General features: G+C 35.2%; 1 protein-coding gene across 2 annotated transcripts in view; it reads right to left on the bottom strand.

The window, feature by feature from the left end:
• Positions 1–16374, bottom strand: part of LOC111563456 (calcium-activated potassium channel subunit beta-4) — a 34615-nt gene extending 18241 nt beyond the window's left edge. Inside the window, exons 1-4 of one of the 2 annotated variants that reach the window (XM_055006422.1) lie at positions 16314–16374; positions 15191–15258; positions 9758–10331; positions 3521–3691 (exon numbers count right to left, since the gene is read on the bottom strand). In XM_055006422.1, coding sequence (XP_054862397.1) covers positions 3521–3691; positions 9758–10276 — 690 coding nt within the window. In that variant the 5' untranslated portion in view covers positions 10277–10331; positions 15191–15258; positions 16314–16374. Of the gene's footprint in view, positions 1–3520; positions 3692–9757; positions 10639–15190; positions 15259–16313 lie in introns of those variants that run through there. The other variant, XM_023262528.3, reaches the window with a different exon arrangement.
• Positions 16375–18677: the final 2303 nt, after the last annotated feature.

The following is an 18677-nucleotide window of genomic DNA, read 5'->3' as shown; positions in this document are numbered from 1 at the left end:
CTTTTTACAATTTTCTAGCCATCAAAGTTGTGATTACCAAGTAAATCACACGTCATCTCAACATTAGGATATTTTTCTCCAAAATGCTCCAAAACTATCAAAATCACGTCTAAATGCAGTTTAAATCTTGTTCCGGAACAAAGTTTAAAACACAGTCAACAACCAGCTTAAACCCCTGTTTGAAAACATGCCTCTAAATGAGCCAAAGCTGGAAAAGCAGTTGAAAATCAGCCTGGAACCAGTTCAAAACTGAAGTCATAACTCTGTATGAAATCATGCACAAACAGAAATCTAAAACTGGTGTCTAACACGGTTCAAAACGGCTCTAAAATCAGTACAAACCTACTCCAAAACAGTCTGAAGTCAGTCTAAAACCAGTTCAAAACCACATCTAAAGACAATAAAAATCTTCTTCAAAACAGCCCAAACACACACAAACAAGCCAAAACCCAGTTCAAATAAGGTCTAAAACCAGTACCAAACCAGTCTACAACTGGAACCAAGACCAAAACCAGTTCACAACCCAGTTTAAAGTAATATCCAGTCAGTCCCAAACCAGTGTGAAACCAGAGTCCAAAACAAATCCAGAAACTACAATCAAGTGTAATAACAGCCCCAAACCAGTCAGAGATCTACTCTAAAATAAAGCCAAACCCTCAAATAAAGTCCAAAAACTGTCCCCAATCAGTCTGAAACCAATTCCAAAACCAGGTCTGACATCCTGCAAGCCACTAAACAGTTCTAAATCAAGCCTACAAGGAAGTCTAAAACCGGTTTAAGACCATTCTAAAGCCAGTTCAAGTGTAGAAATCAGCCCCAAAGCACCAGTGATGAACTTTTTATCCCTTTAAATGAAGAGTATCGATAGAGAACAGCAGCTCCAACACTGATATTGATGAAATCTCTACACCAGACATGGACCCGACGTCTGGGTTAAATGAAGCTAACTGATGTTCTTGTTCTCAGAGCTCAGAGGCGTACAGTAACAGATCTGAATGTCATGTCAGTCATCTGGTCCACAGGCGGCTCCATTAACCAACCGCCCCCTATAGACTCAAACACCAATTAACTGCCACATCTCCGCCTGGCAGCTGTCCTACAAACACCACGTCCATTTTAGACACAATTAACGCTCCCGTCTGACTGCAGCTGAAAGGCCGACCGGAGCGTTGGTTAAAGGAAAATTACTGGTTTTATGACCTGGACCGAACATTTACAGCAGCTAGAATCAACATTGCCCCGTTTTCAGTAAAGAAAAGTTCCATCTTTTGTGTCTTGACTGCAGCAGACATCATCATTTATTGAGTCTGTTTTAGTTGAATTTTGTTGATTGTTGTTTTGGTCCAACGCTAAATGGTTTTAATGTAATCAACAGTCATTATTATGCTGGTAAACGGCATCAAGATAAGCTGAAATGAGCCTTAATTAATCCCACGGTGGGATCATTTGTATCGTTATGGCAAAAAAAAAGAGAGATATAGTATGAAAATAAATAAATATATTTAAGCACTAGTTGTAGCACAAAAAACCCCTCAAAAATACACAAAACAACCACAAAGACACACAAAACAAAAATCAACAAATAAACACAAAAAGACACAAAACAACCACAAAAGGACAACCAGAAAATGCACAAGAAAACCAGACGCAAAACAACCACAGAAATCAACAAACACAAAAATACACAAATTACAATAAACACAAAATTACCACAAAATAACACAGACACAAAACTGCCACAAAAACACACAAAATAAAAATGAAAATAAACGAAACGACCACAAAGGCTTCTGATCAATTGATTCAAATAAAACAGGTTTAATTTAGTCTCTCAAATGTAAACTTCTTTAATAAAACAATGATTCCATTTTATTCTATCTAATGAGAGCAGAATCTAAATTAAACTAGTGTTATATAATAAACATTATATGCACATTAAATATAATGAATCAGTGGTTCTGGATATGTCACATGTTTTAATATTTAGTGTATATTTTTCCAGCCTCCGTTTTTCCTCCCTGTCCTGGTTCTGGAGGTTTTCTGAATGAAGCGTGACTCGACTCTCTTCTCCCCGTGTGTCGCCACATCACCGGTTGCCGTGGCGACCCGGGGTGGCATCGACGATGACGCGCCGCCGCCCCTCCCCCTCTATATTTACTCTGTTGCCGTGGTGATGACCCAGACGGGGACTAATGAGGAAGACGTTTGGTTTTCTTTTATTTTGGCGAGTTCCTCTCCTCCCGTCGTGTTTTGACCTCATGAGCAGATCGAAGGCTCTAAATCTGATCCGAGAAGTTCAGTTAGAGGCAGATCCACGAGTTTAGAGGTTCATTAGAGGCACCGCTGGGACGTAAAACCATTAAAACATCACAATACTGATCCATCAGTCTGTTAGTGACGGTAAAGAACTACCAGAAAAATACACAAAACAACTGCAGAGACACAAAACAACAACAAAGAGACACAAAATGACAAGTCAAGCAAAACTACCATGAAAATACAAAAAACAACCACAGTAAGATGCAAAACAGCCACAGAAAGACACAAAACGAAAGACACAACCACAGAAAAGTAAAAAAACAGCCACAAAAAGACACAAAACAACCACAAAAAGACAAAAAATGACCCAAAGAGACACAAAACATCTTTTTTTGCATCTTTGTGTCTCGTTGTGGTTGCTTTGTGTTTCATTTTAGTAATTTTGTGTCTTTTTGTGGTTGTTTTGTGCCTCTTTGAGGTTGTTTTGTGTCTTTTTGTGGTTATTTTGCATATTTTTGTGGTTGTTCTGTGTCTCTGTGGCTGTTTTGTGTCTTTGTGGTTGTTTTGCATATTTTGTGGTCATTTTGTGTCTTTTTTTATTCATTTTGCATCTTATTGTGGTTGTTTTGTGTCTATTTGTGATTGTTTTGTGTCTGTGGTTGTTTTGCATATTTTGTGGTTGTTTTGCATCTTTTGTGGTTTTGTGTCTCTTTGTGGTTGTTTTGCATCTTTTGTGGTTGTTTTGCATCTTTTGTGGTTGTTGTGTGTCTCTTCGTGGTTGTTTTGTGTCTTTTCGTAGTCGTTTTGTGTCTGTGGTTATTTTGTGTCTCTGTGGTTGTTGTGCATCTTTTGTGTTTGTTTTGCATCTTTTGTGGCTGTTTTGTGTCTCTTTGTGGCTGTTTTGTGTCTCTTTGTGGTTGTTTTGCGTCTCCTCAGTACATTTTTGTGTCTTTGCTGTTGTTTTATCAGTTTTATTGATGTCAGTCAGTTTGGAGCTGATTCCTGGTAAACGTTTGTTTGCACCAGGTTAAAGTTGTAAAAACATCTTTCCCAGGCAGTTTGTTCCTGCTGCTGTTAAATCTGTTGCTGATGTCGAACTTTTATCTTCATGAAATTAAAACCAGCAGATAGACCGACCAGAACCAGAACTTCTAGACCTACTTATACTGGCTTTCTTACTTTTCATGTGGAGTCTAAGTTTCCTGGACTAACAAACACCAACATCTCTCCGCTAACAGGATTAAATCTGAATGTTTTCTACCTTCGGGTTCAGGACCAGCTGCTGCTCATCGAAGTGCAGCAGAGCCACAGAGTTGGACTCGGAGTTGTTGACGAAGATCTGCAGGCAGGGATAAAGCGACGTTCCTTTACAATCAGCTCCGCAGGTGAAAACACATTCGAACATCTCCTCTGGACGCAGCACCGACACCACCTGTAGGGGGCGACATCAGTCAGGAATTTACCCAGAAACCAACCGAGAACTAACAGAAACTTAACAACAACTCAGATTTACAGCAAAAACACCAAAAATAACATCTGGTAACTTCTCAAATTTAAATAGTCAAGGATTTTTTCTGCATTGATGCATCTTTGATTAACTCCAAATATGTTTTAGCAGCAATAAAATGATAAAAACTCTATTTTCTACTTTATTTACTTTACTTTAAGATGCTTATCTGTCTTTTTTTTTAGCCGTTTTAGTCAATCTGTTTGAATTATTCTTTATATCTTTGTGCACTTTTTCTCATCAGACTGGACTGCTTTTGGGTAATTTCATTTATTACCTAAATTTTGATTCCATGGTTTTTTTTTTGGTTTTGTGTTTTTTTTTGTCATCATTTTTGTTTTGTTTCACTCTGTATTTATTTTCAGTAACTTTCTAGTTGTTCTGTTGGTGTTTGCATTGGTTTCACAAAAGCTAGCATTAGCCTAATTAGCTCGCTAGCTACAGCTAATAACATCTGCCTGTAGTTGTTGTGTTTGTTTTGCATATTTTTGTGTTTTTGTGTATTTTTGAGGTTGTTTTGTGTATTTTTGTTGTTCTTTCGTGTCTCTTTAGCATTTGCTTAATTAGCTAGCTAGCTATAGCTCATAAAATCTGTCAGTAGCTGTTGTTTTTGTACATTTTTTTCAAACAAATTCAATAATTTTAATTGTAAATCTGTCACTATTATCATTTTAAAATTATCTCTATTTGTTTCATATCAAAACTTGACACAGAAGCGACAAAAAAAAAAGAAAAAACAAAAGCTCAGTTTACTGTGATCGTGTGTTCAGGCATGTTTTTCATCAGATTGTTCCTTACTGGACTAAAAAACCAACTGCAGATTTGAAAATAAATATAAATCCACTGAAAACACTCAATCGATCCGTAGTTGTTTGATATAAATCTGATTTTTCTTCATCACTTAGGAAACTGCAGTAACGTCCAGTAAAGTGCTGTGATTTATGTTTGACTGAGCGGCGGATTATTGGAGACTCTGGATTTAAAAAAACAAAACAACAAAAGGCCTCCACTTTCCATAATGCACCGACATTATTCCAAGATGATCCAATAAGCTAACGGCCGATTAAATCAGGATGAATCCATCGGAGTGCAGGAAGTGATTTATGAGACGCTGCAGCGCAAACAGTTTGAAAGATCCTCTGCAACGAGAACCCGAACGGAACCAAACTCACTTTGTATCGACAGCAAATAAAGATTAGATCAGAAAAAAACCCCAAAGCTGTAAAATCAAGCGATAAGTTCCACTTCCTGTCAGAACTAAAGGTCGGGTTTTAGCTTCGAATAAGAGGATTAGTGGGACGCAACACGAAGGATTGAAACTTTATTACAAAAACAAAGCTTCACACTTTGTGACTTTCAGCTGTAATCGAGTGTTTAAGGTGAGATCTTGTTTTCTGGGAGAGATCAGGAAGAAATATTTACCTTGAAAGAGTCTGAAGCAAGTGGAGAAATGAGAGTTTTTTTAGCTTCAGCCTCCTGCCATTTTACTGTCACTGGGTTTTCTGGCTGCAGCTCAGAGTTTGTTTTTCCAACAAAAGAAGCAGCTGCCAGTGAGAAAAAAAACCAGAAAAACTCTGAGAAAAGTTAGAAACGAAGGAAAAGACTCAGACGTCTGGAAGCAGAATTAAAGAGGAAACTTCTGGAGCTAAAAAAACATAAAGAATCGCCTGAATCAAAGCTGGATTCATTCAACTAAAAGGACATAAAACAGATAAAACCTGTGAACTACTGCTGGTGTTTCCTCAATACAAAGAAACAAACAAATTGCAAGAGTGGCATTAGCTTAATTAGCCCGCTAGTTACACTGTTTGAAAAATCTAATTGCTGTTTTGATGTGGACATTATTATTAACTGGTTAGCTTTAGTCTGGTTAGCTTTAGCCTCATTCTTTTAATGTGATTTCACTGTTTGTAGCACTCAGTTGTATATTTAAGCTTTTTAAAATGAGTCTGTTAAAGGAACAAAACATATAAAAGCTAGCATATAGCTTAATTAGCCTGCTAGCTACACTGTCAAGAAAAACACAACAACAAAAAAAACCAACTAATTACTGCTTTGAAATGGACATTATTTATACTGGGTTAGCTTTAGCCTCATTCTTTTAATGTGATTTTACTGTATGTAGCACTCTGCTGTATGTTTAGGCTTTTTAAAATGAGTTTGTTAAACACATTAAAATATCTGACAAAGTGATTGCACTTCTTGCAGCAATCTTCCCTTTGATTGCATGGTGGAAGTGTAGGATTGCAGTGTATCTTTGTTAGCTTACTGTCACAAATCTGCATTTCTACAACAACTATTAACCATATTATCCATCAGACGCATCAAAAAGCATTTTGTCTATGTTGCTATAACAACTTAAACTAAATGTTATAGTCAACCAAGTGATTGCAGATCATTGTTTCAACTCTTCCTCTGCATAGATGTTTAACTAGCAGTCTTCTCCTCTCTAACATCAGCATCAACAATGTCAAATCCACCATCCAGGCTAACATAAAGTACAGGCGGCTAGCTTGTCTTGCTAACTACCAACAGAGGTAACCATGGCCAAGAATTATGGGATATGCATTAGGTTACAGTTGGGTAAAAAAATAAATAAAATGTTGTATTTCATGACTGTGTGGAAGCCATTTTGTATGCTAGCGGAGTTTTGGCTAACGTTAGCAGCTAATTGCTCGATGCTAGCAACCCCCAGGCAACTGGTTTAAATTTGAGACTGTATTTTATTTTAAATATAATATTATAGATGCTATATTAAAAAAAAGATATAAATCAGAATCTTTAACATCCTCTATAGCTGCTAATGTAAAAACGCTTACCTGCAGGTGGGAAGTCAATATCATTAAAGCTGATTCTCTTCTTGTAATTTATTAAAAATGTTCTGATATTTAGCAATAAATTACAATATTAGCTCTATAAAATGCTAATCATGTTTAATATTATTAAAAACTAAGCATGTCGATAATTTTACTGATTTTCATTCGTCTTTAATGACGTAATGTTTCTGAGCTATTTTTTCACTTTCCTAATACATAATCTTTTACTTTCTTCTTGAGAACTTAAATATAGATAATAACTACTGTAATTACCAATGTATTCTCTATTATCCTCCAATATCCTCCATTATTTCTCTATTGTTCTCCATTAATTTCCATTTCCTTCATAATTAGAAACAAATTGTGAAATACTTTCTTGGAAATATTCTTGTAATTTGCAGTTAAATCCCAAATACTTTTAAAACAGCGACCCTCTAATAAAAATGCAGACCATCTAAAGCCATTTTTCCAGGAATCTATGTGATATTTGTGGTAAAAACTGAACTAAATCCTGCAGATCCGGTTTAATTGACAGATGATTGACAGCTCGGTGTGATTAACGCTGTCAGATGTGATTGATGGGATCAGTTTGATCGGCTTCACCGTCCGTCATCCTGATCAAACTGATCTGAAGATTGATTTAACGCTTCAACTGATATAAATACTGCAGTTTGACACCAGCACTTCATAAACAAGGACTTTATTTACAGAAAAACATGAGTTTCAGTGTAGATTCTGGATTAAAGTACGTGTTAATCAGGTATTGATCATGATAATAGATGACGTTTCTGTGCTAAATCACATCTAAACTGCTCAAATTTACACCAAATACTTCAAGATCTTTACAGGAAAGTGATAATTTTTATTTTTTTCTACATTATTGTCAAATATTAACAGAATTTATTCATATTTCCACAATATAATTTTATTTCCCACCTTTATTTCATATATAAGGTCAAAAATATTCATGAAATTTGTTAGTTTGTTCATCTTAACTTAGTTCATCAATAATTTAGTCTATAAAATTGCACTTTAATGCCTTTTTTGTTTCAAAATCTCCAAAATATTCAGTTTATATTGATAAAAAACTAAGAAAAAGCAGCAAATACCGATAAAACCAGAGCGTGCATTTATTTCCACTGTTTCTACTAATAAATATTATAATAAGCTTCCAAATAACAGCTACCGCTCTGCTTCTTGTCTCTGATATTCATTAAATCTGCTAAAGATCAGTCTGTTAGTTTATTTTTAATTAGCATAGCAATGATTTAGTCCATAAAATGGCAGTTTGATTGCATTTCAATGCCTTTTGTGGGTCTAAAACCTTTGAAATATTCACTTTACATTGATATAAAACTGAGAAAAAGCAGCAAATACCAGTGAAACCAAAGAACGTGCAGATATTTCCACTGTTTCTACTAATAAATATCATAATAAAGCTCCAAATAACAGCTGTAACTCTGCTTCTCATCTCTGATATTCACTAAATCTGTCAGAGCATCAGTTCATTTTTAATTATCTTAGCCATGATTTAATCCATAAAAATCCACTTTTACTGTATTCCGATGCCTTTTCTTGGTCCAAAACCTCTGAAATATTCAGTTTCCATTGATATAAAACTGAGAAAAAGCAGCAAAAAGTACTAGAACCAAAGATTATAAGGCACTTCGCATGATAAATTAATAATTTTTCAGAGTAACTTTTAAGTAATCATCACTTGTTTCAGTACTGATCAGTCATTTAGTCCATAAAATCCCACTTTTACTCTATTTTAATGCCTTTTTCTGGTCCTAAACCCTGAAAATATTCAGTCTACATCGATATGAAACAGAGCAGAGCAGCAAAAACAACTAGAAGCTGCTCCTAAAGTTTATTTCTATGTCACTTCTGCAGGATAAATGAATAATTGAACATCTGGTTATTAATGGTTTCAGGAATATTCAGCTATTTATAGCTTTACTGCTGATAAATATAAATAAAACGGTAAATAACAGCTGGTTTATTAGGTCTTAATGGTTAAACTGATGCTGCGGCTGCTTAAAAGATGAATTATTTTAATATTAATAGAAGAAAAAAATCAGTGCTGCTAATTACTGACTAATTAAAACAACCGGTACTATAAAAACTCCTAATAAAATACAAAAATAACACGAAGAAAACATCTAAAAAAAAAACACATTTAGGTGTTTTATTTTTAGCTATTTTACCGTATTTTCAGTGTTATTGTTGTAATTTACTGTTGAATATGAAGTTTATTATTTAATATTGCAACTAGACACCTAATAATAAACAGTTTTCATGTAGTTTTGCCACAGTAAATAACATTTAACTACAGTTACTTGTGAATTTCTTCGTTTAAGAAAGTTTCATAAACACCTAAAACATGCGTATTAGTCTAACAAACAAATTAGAAACCAAGGAGAAATAATTTAAGTGCACTTTAAACAGTTCTTTCTAAACATTTGTGTAAAAAACACATTCTGTATTTAAATCAGTTAAAAATATCATTTAACACACATTTGTAGCTATTTTCATCAGTTTTAGCATTTTATTTGTGTTTTCACCATGTTTTTATTAGATTTTAAACATTTTAATAAACAAAGCAAATAATGACGCTTTAAATGAGCTTAAAAAAACATTAATTTACAGATATCTGCTTTAATTTTCACCAGTTTTACCGTTTTTAATGCTACATTTTTCCACTGTGAAAAAAATCTGAATATTGTTTAATTAAATAAAGATAAAAATAAAACTTTAAATGAGCCACATTGTGTAAATTCACACCGACTTATTTAAAAACTGTAAAAAAGTGACTATTGTTTAGATTAAATAAAGTGAAAATAATTAAAAATTAGCTAGAAAGGGGTGCTATTTCCGAAAATGTAAATAAAACTGTAATAAAAATAGAAGAATAAAGTACTAAGAGTAAAAATACTGCAAACAAACGCAGTAAAGTCACAGTTTTCCAGCAACTTAGAGACAAACAGCAGCAAGTAAGTTGGTATAAAATCTACAGAAGCCTCTAAACAGTTAGTGCTACTACTAGTACTACTACTACTACTGATAATACTACTACTGATAATACTACTATCTGCTCCCCCGGAGCTCCGGAGCTTCGGACCGACCGGAGCTCCGGAGCTCCAGCGGCAGCTCGCAGCCGCTCTGCCCGCCTCACCGTGCAGTTGGCCGGCTTGCTCTGGAGGCTCTGCAGCGTCGGACTGAGCCAGCAGAAGCCGAGGATGAAGAGGCTCAGGATGCCGCAGGCGATCAGGAACAAGCCCAGCCGGATGCTCTTGTCCTCGGCCTCGGAGTACTCATAAGACACCCGGATCTTCGCCATGGCAGCCCCGCGGACAGCTCCGCTCCGCCGGCATGGAGAGGAGGAGGAGCACCGGAGGAGGGATGGATGAAGAGGAGGAGGAGGGATGGATGAAGAGGAGGAGGAGCACCGGAGGAGGGATGGATGAAGAGGAGGAGGGATGGATGAAGAGGAGGAGGGATGGATGAAGAGGAGGAGGAGGGATGGATGAAGAGGAGGAGGGATGGATGAAGAGGAGGAGGAGGAGGGATGGATGGAGGAGGAGGGATGGATGAAGAGGAGGAGGAGAAGGGATGGATGAAGAGGAGGAGGAGGAGGGATGGATGAAGAGGAGGAGGAGGCGCTGTTCTCCTGGAGGGGAACTGTTGGGTTCATCTTCTTGACCTCCTTCCTGGTTCCTCCTCATCTCTGCTCACCTTCATCATCTTCACTGTAAAAAACAAAAAACATTTTCTGCAAAAACACAATCTGTACTAAGGTTAGTAAGGTTCTGCAAAGGTTCTAGTAGCGTCTACAAGCAGGAAGTTCCCAGAATGTTGTGGGAGAACTAAGGATGTTCTGAAAATGTTTGGTGATAACAGTCAAACTGTTCTGCCTGAACGTTCTCAAAACTGAACGTTGCAGGTTCTTCATCTGTTGTCATGGAACATTGTCAGAACGGTTTATACATCCTATGATGTGTTCCCTCAACAACATCCTCAGAACACTGCAGGAAGAATGTTCCACTTTTGGTAATCAGTGGAACATTACAGGAACAAAACCTTCCATTGAGAACGTTCTTTTGTTGTCATGGAACACTGAAAATGTTTTACAGATCCTATAATGTGTTCCCTCAACAACATCCTCAGAACGTCCTTGGAACATTGTTCCATCTTTAGTATATCTCGCACTTCAAGAATGTTCCTCTGTCGTTGGAACGTTCCACCTCTGTTAATACGTCACATTACAGAATGTCTCACAAAGGACGTTCTATCATCTGAGGCCTCAGTAACATCTGGAAAACTGTCTCTTGGATGACGGAGTTCTGACTAGAACCCGTCCAACCAGAACTCAGGCGGTTCTTTACTTCTGGTCATGTGACGCGGCCTCTAGCAGGTTTCTATGGTTTCATTTCTCTCTCTGACGATTGAATCCAGATTTGTGTTGTTCCATTACATGCTGGATGAGATAATCCTCTTAGTGAAGCAGAACACATGAAACATCCTCCGGTTCTCAGTTGGCTTTAAAGAACCACAGAAATAGATTCTCTGTTTATCTGTTCCTAAAGTCCAGCTTCATTTGAGGTGTTTAAACATAAAAAACATGTTCTAATTTAACTTGCTAACATCTGCTGTGGATTAGAACCCTGTTTATCTGGTTCCAGTAGAACTGAAGGATCCAGTAGGCTGGAAGAATCTCAGCTTCAACACTTTATGTAGACATGAGACGTGAAAACAACCAAAGAACCAATAAAAACAACTATAGAAACAATAAAAATAACCATAGAACCAATAAAAACAACTATAGAAACAATAAAAATAACCATAGAACCAATAAAAACAACCATAGAACTAATAAAAACAACTATAGAACCAATAAAATAACCATATAACCAATAAAAACAACTATAGAAACAATAAAAACAACCATAGAACTAATGAAAACAACTATAGAACCAATAAAATAACCATAGAACCAATAAAAACAACCATATAATGAATAAAAACCAGAATAAAACATCCAAAATGAGACGCAAAATGACCAAAACTAGACACAAACTGACTGAAGAGACGGAAAGCAACAAAATTTATGTAGATGCAAAACCAGTCTGACACCAGTCTGACACCAGTCTGACACCAGTCTGACTCTGAGTCCAAGACTATGTGGAAAATTCTGAACACCAGATGATAAAAACAGCGAGTTTCTCTGCAGCCTCTAAACCTCGTCGACCTGCAGGGTTTATCTGTTACGTCGGTAATCAGGGAGGCATGTGGCAGATTATTATGGTCTGTGCAGATCAAAAGATTAGAAATGATAACGGACATCAGCCTCTGGTTCCTGCAGAACCTCAGCAGAACGTCAGACCGGAATAAAAAGGAGTCATTGGACAGCCGGAGGAGACATTTGGTGTCGGATTTAAAGCCGAAAGCAAAGAAAAGCTCAGAGGAGAGAAACATTTGGAGGGAAATCTACAAACAAACAGCAAAAAAACCCCACGAGATTTAACATAAAACAATATTGAGATTGAACACAAAGCAGCAGACTGATCTGATGGTGAGGAACTCTGATCTAAAAAATAACAAAACTGGAAAAAAAAAAAAACATAAAAAAATCTGGCAGCAAGAGTACAAAAAATACGTAAAAACTGTAAAAACAACAACAAAAAAAAGCAAATATCTGTAAATTGTTGATATTTTTAGCTGATTTAAATCCATAAAATATATTAAAACTGTAATTTTATGTCACACATTTTTGTAAGACAATATTTTTTAAAATACAGATTTTTAATGTGGACATTATTTATTCTACTATTATTTCTAAACCGTCACTGTAAAAAAAAAAAAAAAAACCTACAAAAAAGTAATAGTCTGTAGAAAAACACTAATCTTGAAAAAAGTAAAAATCTGTTTAAAAAAAGCAAAAATCTTTAAAGAGTAAACATTTATAAAACAAAAAAAAGAAGTACAAATCTGTAAAAAAAAAAGTACAAATCTGTTAAAAAAAAACTAAAATTTGTTTAAAAAATCTATAAAAAAACTAAAAGTAAAAATCTTTTTTTAAAAAGCAAAAAGTAAACATTTGTTTAAAAAAGTACAAATCTGTAAAAAAAACAACCTAAAATTTGTTTTAAAAAAATACAAAATATTTATAAAAAACTAAAAATCTTTTTTTTAAAAAAGTACAAATCTGTAAAAGAAAAAAAAACTGTGGAAAAAACACAAAGTAAAGATATGTTAAAAAAAAAAAACAAAACAAGTAACATATTTTAAAACCGTGTCAATAACAGAAAATATCTAAAATTTTAGCAGTTCATAATACAATAAAACTATAATTTTATAGTCAAACACTAAAAGAAAAAATATTTCTAACAATACTGCTTTAAATTTTTATGTTTGGTGATTTTACTAAATATTATCTGTAATTTAATAAAATGGGGAAAATCTGTAAAATAAAAGGTTTTACTATTATTTTTATATTTTTCAATCCAAAATAACCATAATTTTTGTTTCAAATAATAGCATATATTTGCAAAGATAATTCTACTAATTTGTGGATTTAAATACAGCAAAACATTTTAATTTTAAAGTCACTCAGCTTATAAAAATATAGCAGATCTTTGAAATTTTTTCATTTCAGTTTCAAAATTAACTTTTCTGCAATTAAACAAAAAAAGAAAGCTTGTAAAATAATTCTAAAAAATTATTTGACATTTTCAGCCCCTTATATGCATTTGTTGGTTTTTTTTGCAATTTTGCAAATATCTGCAAAATAAAAAAGACACAAAATAACCACAAAAAGGAATCTACAAATATTTATGAAAACAAGCAACAAACAGATATTTAAAAAAAACTGAAAGACACGAAAAATTATTATAGACACAAAATCATCAAATCTAGACGCAAAACTAAGAAAAAACAACCACAAAATGACTTTAAGCAAAGCGTTCAATAACCTTTAACTGGTTTCCTGAGTCACTGCAGAAACATCTGGTTTATTTTAATTAAGTCATAATTTCTCTCCTCGGGGTTAAACTCACTCTATTTCTTCTCAAACAACTAATGGACGTTGGGATAATTAAAAGTGAAAAAACGGTTTAATGAAGTGACAGAATGAACCCGAGGCCAGAAGTGATGAATTCATCTGAATATTTAAGCTGAAGTCTCGACGTACTTCACAGTTTAAGCTCTTTTTTCAGTCTTGACGACAAAGAGACAAGAAAATTAACCCATAAAATTAAGTTTTATTTCCCAGAAGACTCATAAAGACCAAAGAATGAACAGAAATATTACAGTAAAATTTAACTATTTAGTCCAAAAATAAGAAAAATTATAGAATTTGAAGCTTATTTCCACTATTTTCCTTCTCCTCCACCTTCAACATGTAAACATCTGAGTGTTTCTGATTTATTATCATTAACAGACGCTTTTAATCTGCTTTTATCACCTCATTAAGTCTTTTACTGCTTCACCTTCTGAAACTGCAGCTCCTGTTTCCTTTTTCTTCACTTTTAGCTGCAGTGAAGAAACTGCAATAAAAAGTCAATTATTTCACTGAATAGTTGGTGAAAACATGTAAAAAGTACAAAAAGAAGCTGCTAAAGTGTTGATTTTGGGGGGTTTGGGTCCCAAACCTAAAATATTTAGAGGGACTTTGACAGTTTCCGACGTATTTAAACCTCTGAATTATATATTTTCACCCTTTAGAAAACCGTAGAAGTCATTTTAAAGGTTTAATATCACCAGAAAAATACTCCCACAGATATGATATGTGGTAAAAACTCAGACAGAATAGTTTAAATATGATTTAAATGACTGACTGGATCCAACAGAGGACATATTCTTAATTATTGGTCCTTAAAAGTGGAAAAATTTAGTAATTTCAGTAAACTTTTGGTGGTCTAGAGTCTCCTTAAAGTTCCTGTTAGTGTCTATGGATGGATCCATGTTTCTACTAAATTACAGTCTTTGGTCCACATTCCATCAACTTTAGAGGCTCCAACATCAGGAGAATCTGATGAGTTAAAGTTGGACCAGACAAGGTTCCAGTTTTTAGAGGTTTTTGTCTTTAAACTTTTCCAAAATGACTCAATTTGCCCAAAATGGGATAAAGGATCTCAAAAATTGTCCAAAATTACTCAAAGTGTTCAAAATTAGGATTGGGTTCTAGTACTTTTTTTTAATTTTTTTTTTTTTTGCTATTTTGACTTAAAATCTGTCTAAAATGATCCAAATTTCTCCAAAATGCCTCAAAATTTCTTCAACAGGACTCAGGATTTTTCACAAAAAGACTCGAGATTCGTCCAAAATGACTCAAGCTGGTCACTAAATAATTATTAGTCCTTAAAAGTGGAAAACAAAAGTGCAAAATCTCCAATCCATGTTGGTCTAGTGTCTCCATAAAGTTCCACTATGTATATCTATGGATGGATACTTGTTTCTACGAAAATACAGTTTTACAGGAACTTTATGGAGACGCAGAATCTGAGAGTAAAATATGACAGAATTTATTATTATTGATAACCTCTAGATGCAGTTATTGATATTCTGACTGTATTTACTGCAGATGTTGAGTTCATTCAGTGGATTTTACCTGCTGGCTGAGCTTGTGTTGGTTGGTGGCGCCATCCTGTGGACAAACACTGAAACAGCCTTTAGAACCTGAACACAACCAGAACAAACACAAACTGCTTTAAAAACGATGCATCAGACTCAAATATCTGCTTCTTTGGTTTAAACAGAGCTGCAAAAAGATTCAGATTCAGTTCAAATCTGTGAAAAATGCAGTTAAAAAGGAAAACAAGCCTCCATCAGATGCACAGATTCATTCATTTTAGCTTCTCCAGGATTTATCCAGTCACTTATCTGACTACGTTCGCTGTTTATCTTTTACTCTTAGCCCTAACTCAGCAGCTTTACAACTTTAAACTTCACTTTCAAAGTGAAAATGATCATAAAAAGATTCAAGATGGCAACAGAGAGGCTCAAACCATCCACAAAGATTCAAAATAAGATGCAAAACCACCTCAACGATGCTAAAAAACAAACACAAAAACCACCACAAAAAGCTGCAAAACAACCCACAACAGGCACAAAACGTCAGTAAAACCACCATGAAAAGACACAAAACGACCACAGAGATGCTCAAAATGAGCTCATAAACCTGCAGAATGACCACAAAGACGCTAAAAAAAACTGAAATAAACACAAAAAACACGAAGAAAAGCTGAAAAACAACCTACAAGAGACAAAACGTCAGGTTATAGATGCAAAATCACCACAAAAAGACACAAAACAACCAAAAAAATACTCAAACATTGAAAATAACCATCACGAAACATAAAATGATCAGAAAAGGATTCAGAAGAGTAGAAAAAAAGACAGAATGTCTCCAGAAATGCAAAATTACCACAAGAAAATCATCACAAATACATTGAAAATGACTAGAGATGCTCAAAACAACCACAAAAACTCAAAATAAGATGCAGAACTACCTCACAGATACTAAAGAACCAGAGACATTTTTTTAAAATCACCACAGAAAGACATAAAACGACCTGCAAGAGACACAAACGTCTCAAAGGAAATGCAAAAACCACGACAGAAAGACCACAGAGATGCTTAAAATGATCCAAAAAACCCCCGCAGAATGACCATAAAGATGCAAAAGAACCAAAAATGAACACATAAAACACCAAGAAAAGCTGAAAAACGACCTGCAAGAGACACAAAACATCAGAGGTCCGTTTCCCGAAGCAGCTTCAACAAACTGAGTTGATCTACTCTAAAACTCTGAGTTTCCGGTTCCAGAACAGCTGATCTGAGTTGGTTTAATCAACTTGGAGTAGTTTCACCTGGAGTTAAGCGCGTGCACCACAACTCTGAAAAGCCAGTATCAATAGAGCGCCGATTCGACGAGTCACCATGGCAACGAGGAAGCGGAGGACTACACCGTTTGAATTGGAAATCTTAATGCGCTTATATAGCGAGTTTGAACACGTTTTTAGAAAGAAGTGCAACACCTGCAGCTGCAAAAGAGAGAGAGACGGTGTGGGAGAACATTGCTGCCTGGGTCAATGTGTAAGTTTAAATCACAATAATATTACAGGAAAACTGTTTGAATAGTAGACTATTAAGTTATTTCATTTAGGTGTAATCCTGCAGGGGAGAAGCTTAAGATGAAATATAAAAACATACGGTGAGAAATCCTAAAAGAAATTAAAATGACTAATCCCAGTCTGAGGTTGCAGCACGATGTCATTAACAGAATAGGATTTAAAATTAATTTAGCAGATCTCTACATCATTCACCTGCAATCCTGTGAAACTCCTCCTTGATGGCTCTGACAGGTTTATTTCCAGGGAAAACCACAAAGATGGTAAAAGTCGTTTCAGGGCCAGACACACTTTTCTGACCGTCCTGCATACAGTTGTCTTACTGAAGTGCTCTGCATCTCCTACATTATATAAAAAACTTCCAAAAGAACCACAGTACAACACACAATATCTGCTGGGATGTGAGAGCATGACTGTGGTTGGTGATGTTGTAAATGTAAGGATGGATTAGGTTGGATGTAGATTATGGACTGTGATGTGAAACGGTACCGTTCAAAAAGATAATTGTCTGGAAATGCAAGAACATCTATGTGAGGTCTGATAACAATCTCCTGATGAATATTTAATTCTCTGTGCAGTAATGCTGCTCCTTCATCCACTGGATCGTTAATAAAAGGACATGACATTTATAGACAGCAAAACGAGGCTCAAAACTCACCTGCTGAATGAATGAATGAATGAATGAATGAACGAATGAATGAATGAATGAATCTAATAGCGTGTGGCTGAAAGAGGGCGGAGACTGAGAGAAACTCGAGGTTTACTGAGATAAACCTGGTCCTGACCAGGTTAGATTCATAGAGTCTGTTACTACGGTAACTGACTGAGAGTTTAAGTTACCTCTCTTTGTGAAACAGGGTAGAGTTACTCCTCTGTCTCTGGTTTGAGTTACCTCCCTTTGTGAAACGGAAAACTCTGAGTTTCCCTCATTTCAGGGTTAACAAACTCAGAGTTTTCACTAAAGCTGCTTTGTGAAACGGACCCCTGGAAAAGCTGCAAAACCAGCATGAAAAGACACAAAGCAACCCCAAAAAATACTCGAAAACATTGAAAATAACCATCACAAAAAACAAAATGACCACAAAAGGATTCAAAAGAGTAGAAAAACAGACAGAATGTCTCCAGAAATGCAAAATTACCACAAGGAAAACATCACAAATACATTCAAAATGACTAGAGATGCTGAAAACAACCACAAAGACTCAAAATAAGATGCAGAACTACCTCACAGATACTAAAGAACCAGAGACATTTTTAAAAAATCGCCACAGAAACCTGCAAGAGATGCAAATGTCTCAAAGGAAATGCAAAAACCACGACAGAAAGACCACAGAGATGCTTAAAATGATCCAAAAAAACCTGCAAAATGACCATAAAGATGCAAAAGAACCAGAAATAACCACATAAAACACCACGAAAAGCTGAAAAATGACCTGCAAGAGACACAAAACATCAGGAACAACTTGCAAAACCGGCATGAAAACACACAAAACAACCACAAAGATGCAAAACAACCCTAAATAGCTTGAAAAATCACAAATAAAAGATTGAAAACGACCATGAAGAAAACAAAATGACCAGAAAAGGACTCCAAAGATTTAAAAAAAGACAGAATTATCTCAAGAAAAACATCACAATAGGACATAAAATGACCAGAGAGATGCAAAACAACACAAAGTATATTAAAAATATAAACAAAAACATGCTAAAAAGCTACAACCAGAGACTTAAACTGACAGAAATGAGACGCAAAACCATCACAAATACGAACCAAAACGACCATAGATACAAAACGAGCAGAAATAGATGTAAAAATCATGACAAACACCAAATTTACCCAAAAATAACCAAAAGGTGGCTAAAAAAAAAGGGTAAACAACCACAAAAATCCCTGAAAATGACCAGAAACAGAAAAAATATGGGACACAAAACCATCAGAAATGAACCAAAACAACCTCAGAGACA

Source organism: Amphiprion ocellaris, chromosome 21, assembly GCF_022539595.1.
Source record: "Amphiprion ocellaris isolate individual 3 ecotype Okinawa chromosome 21, ASM2253959v1, whole genome shotgun sequence".
NCBI classification, from domain to species: domain Eukaryota; kingdom Metazoa; phylum Chordata; class Actinopteri; family Pomacentridae; genus Amphiprion; species Amphiprion ocellaris.
This window is presented reverse-complemented; position numbering and strand designations above follow the sequence as displayed.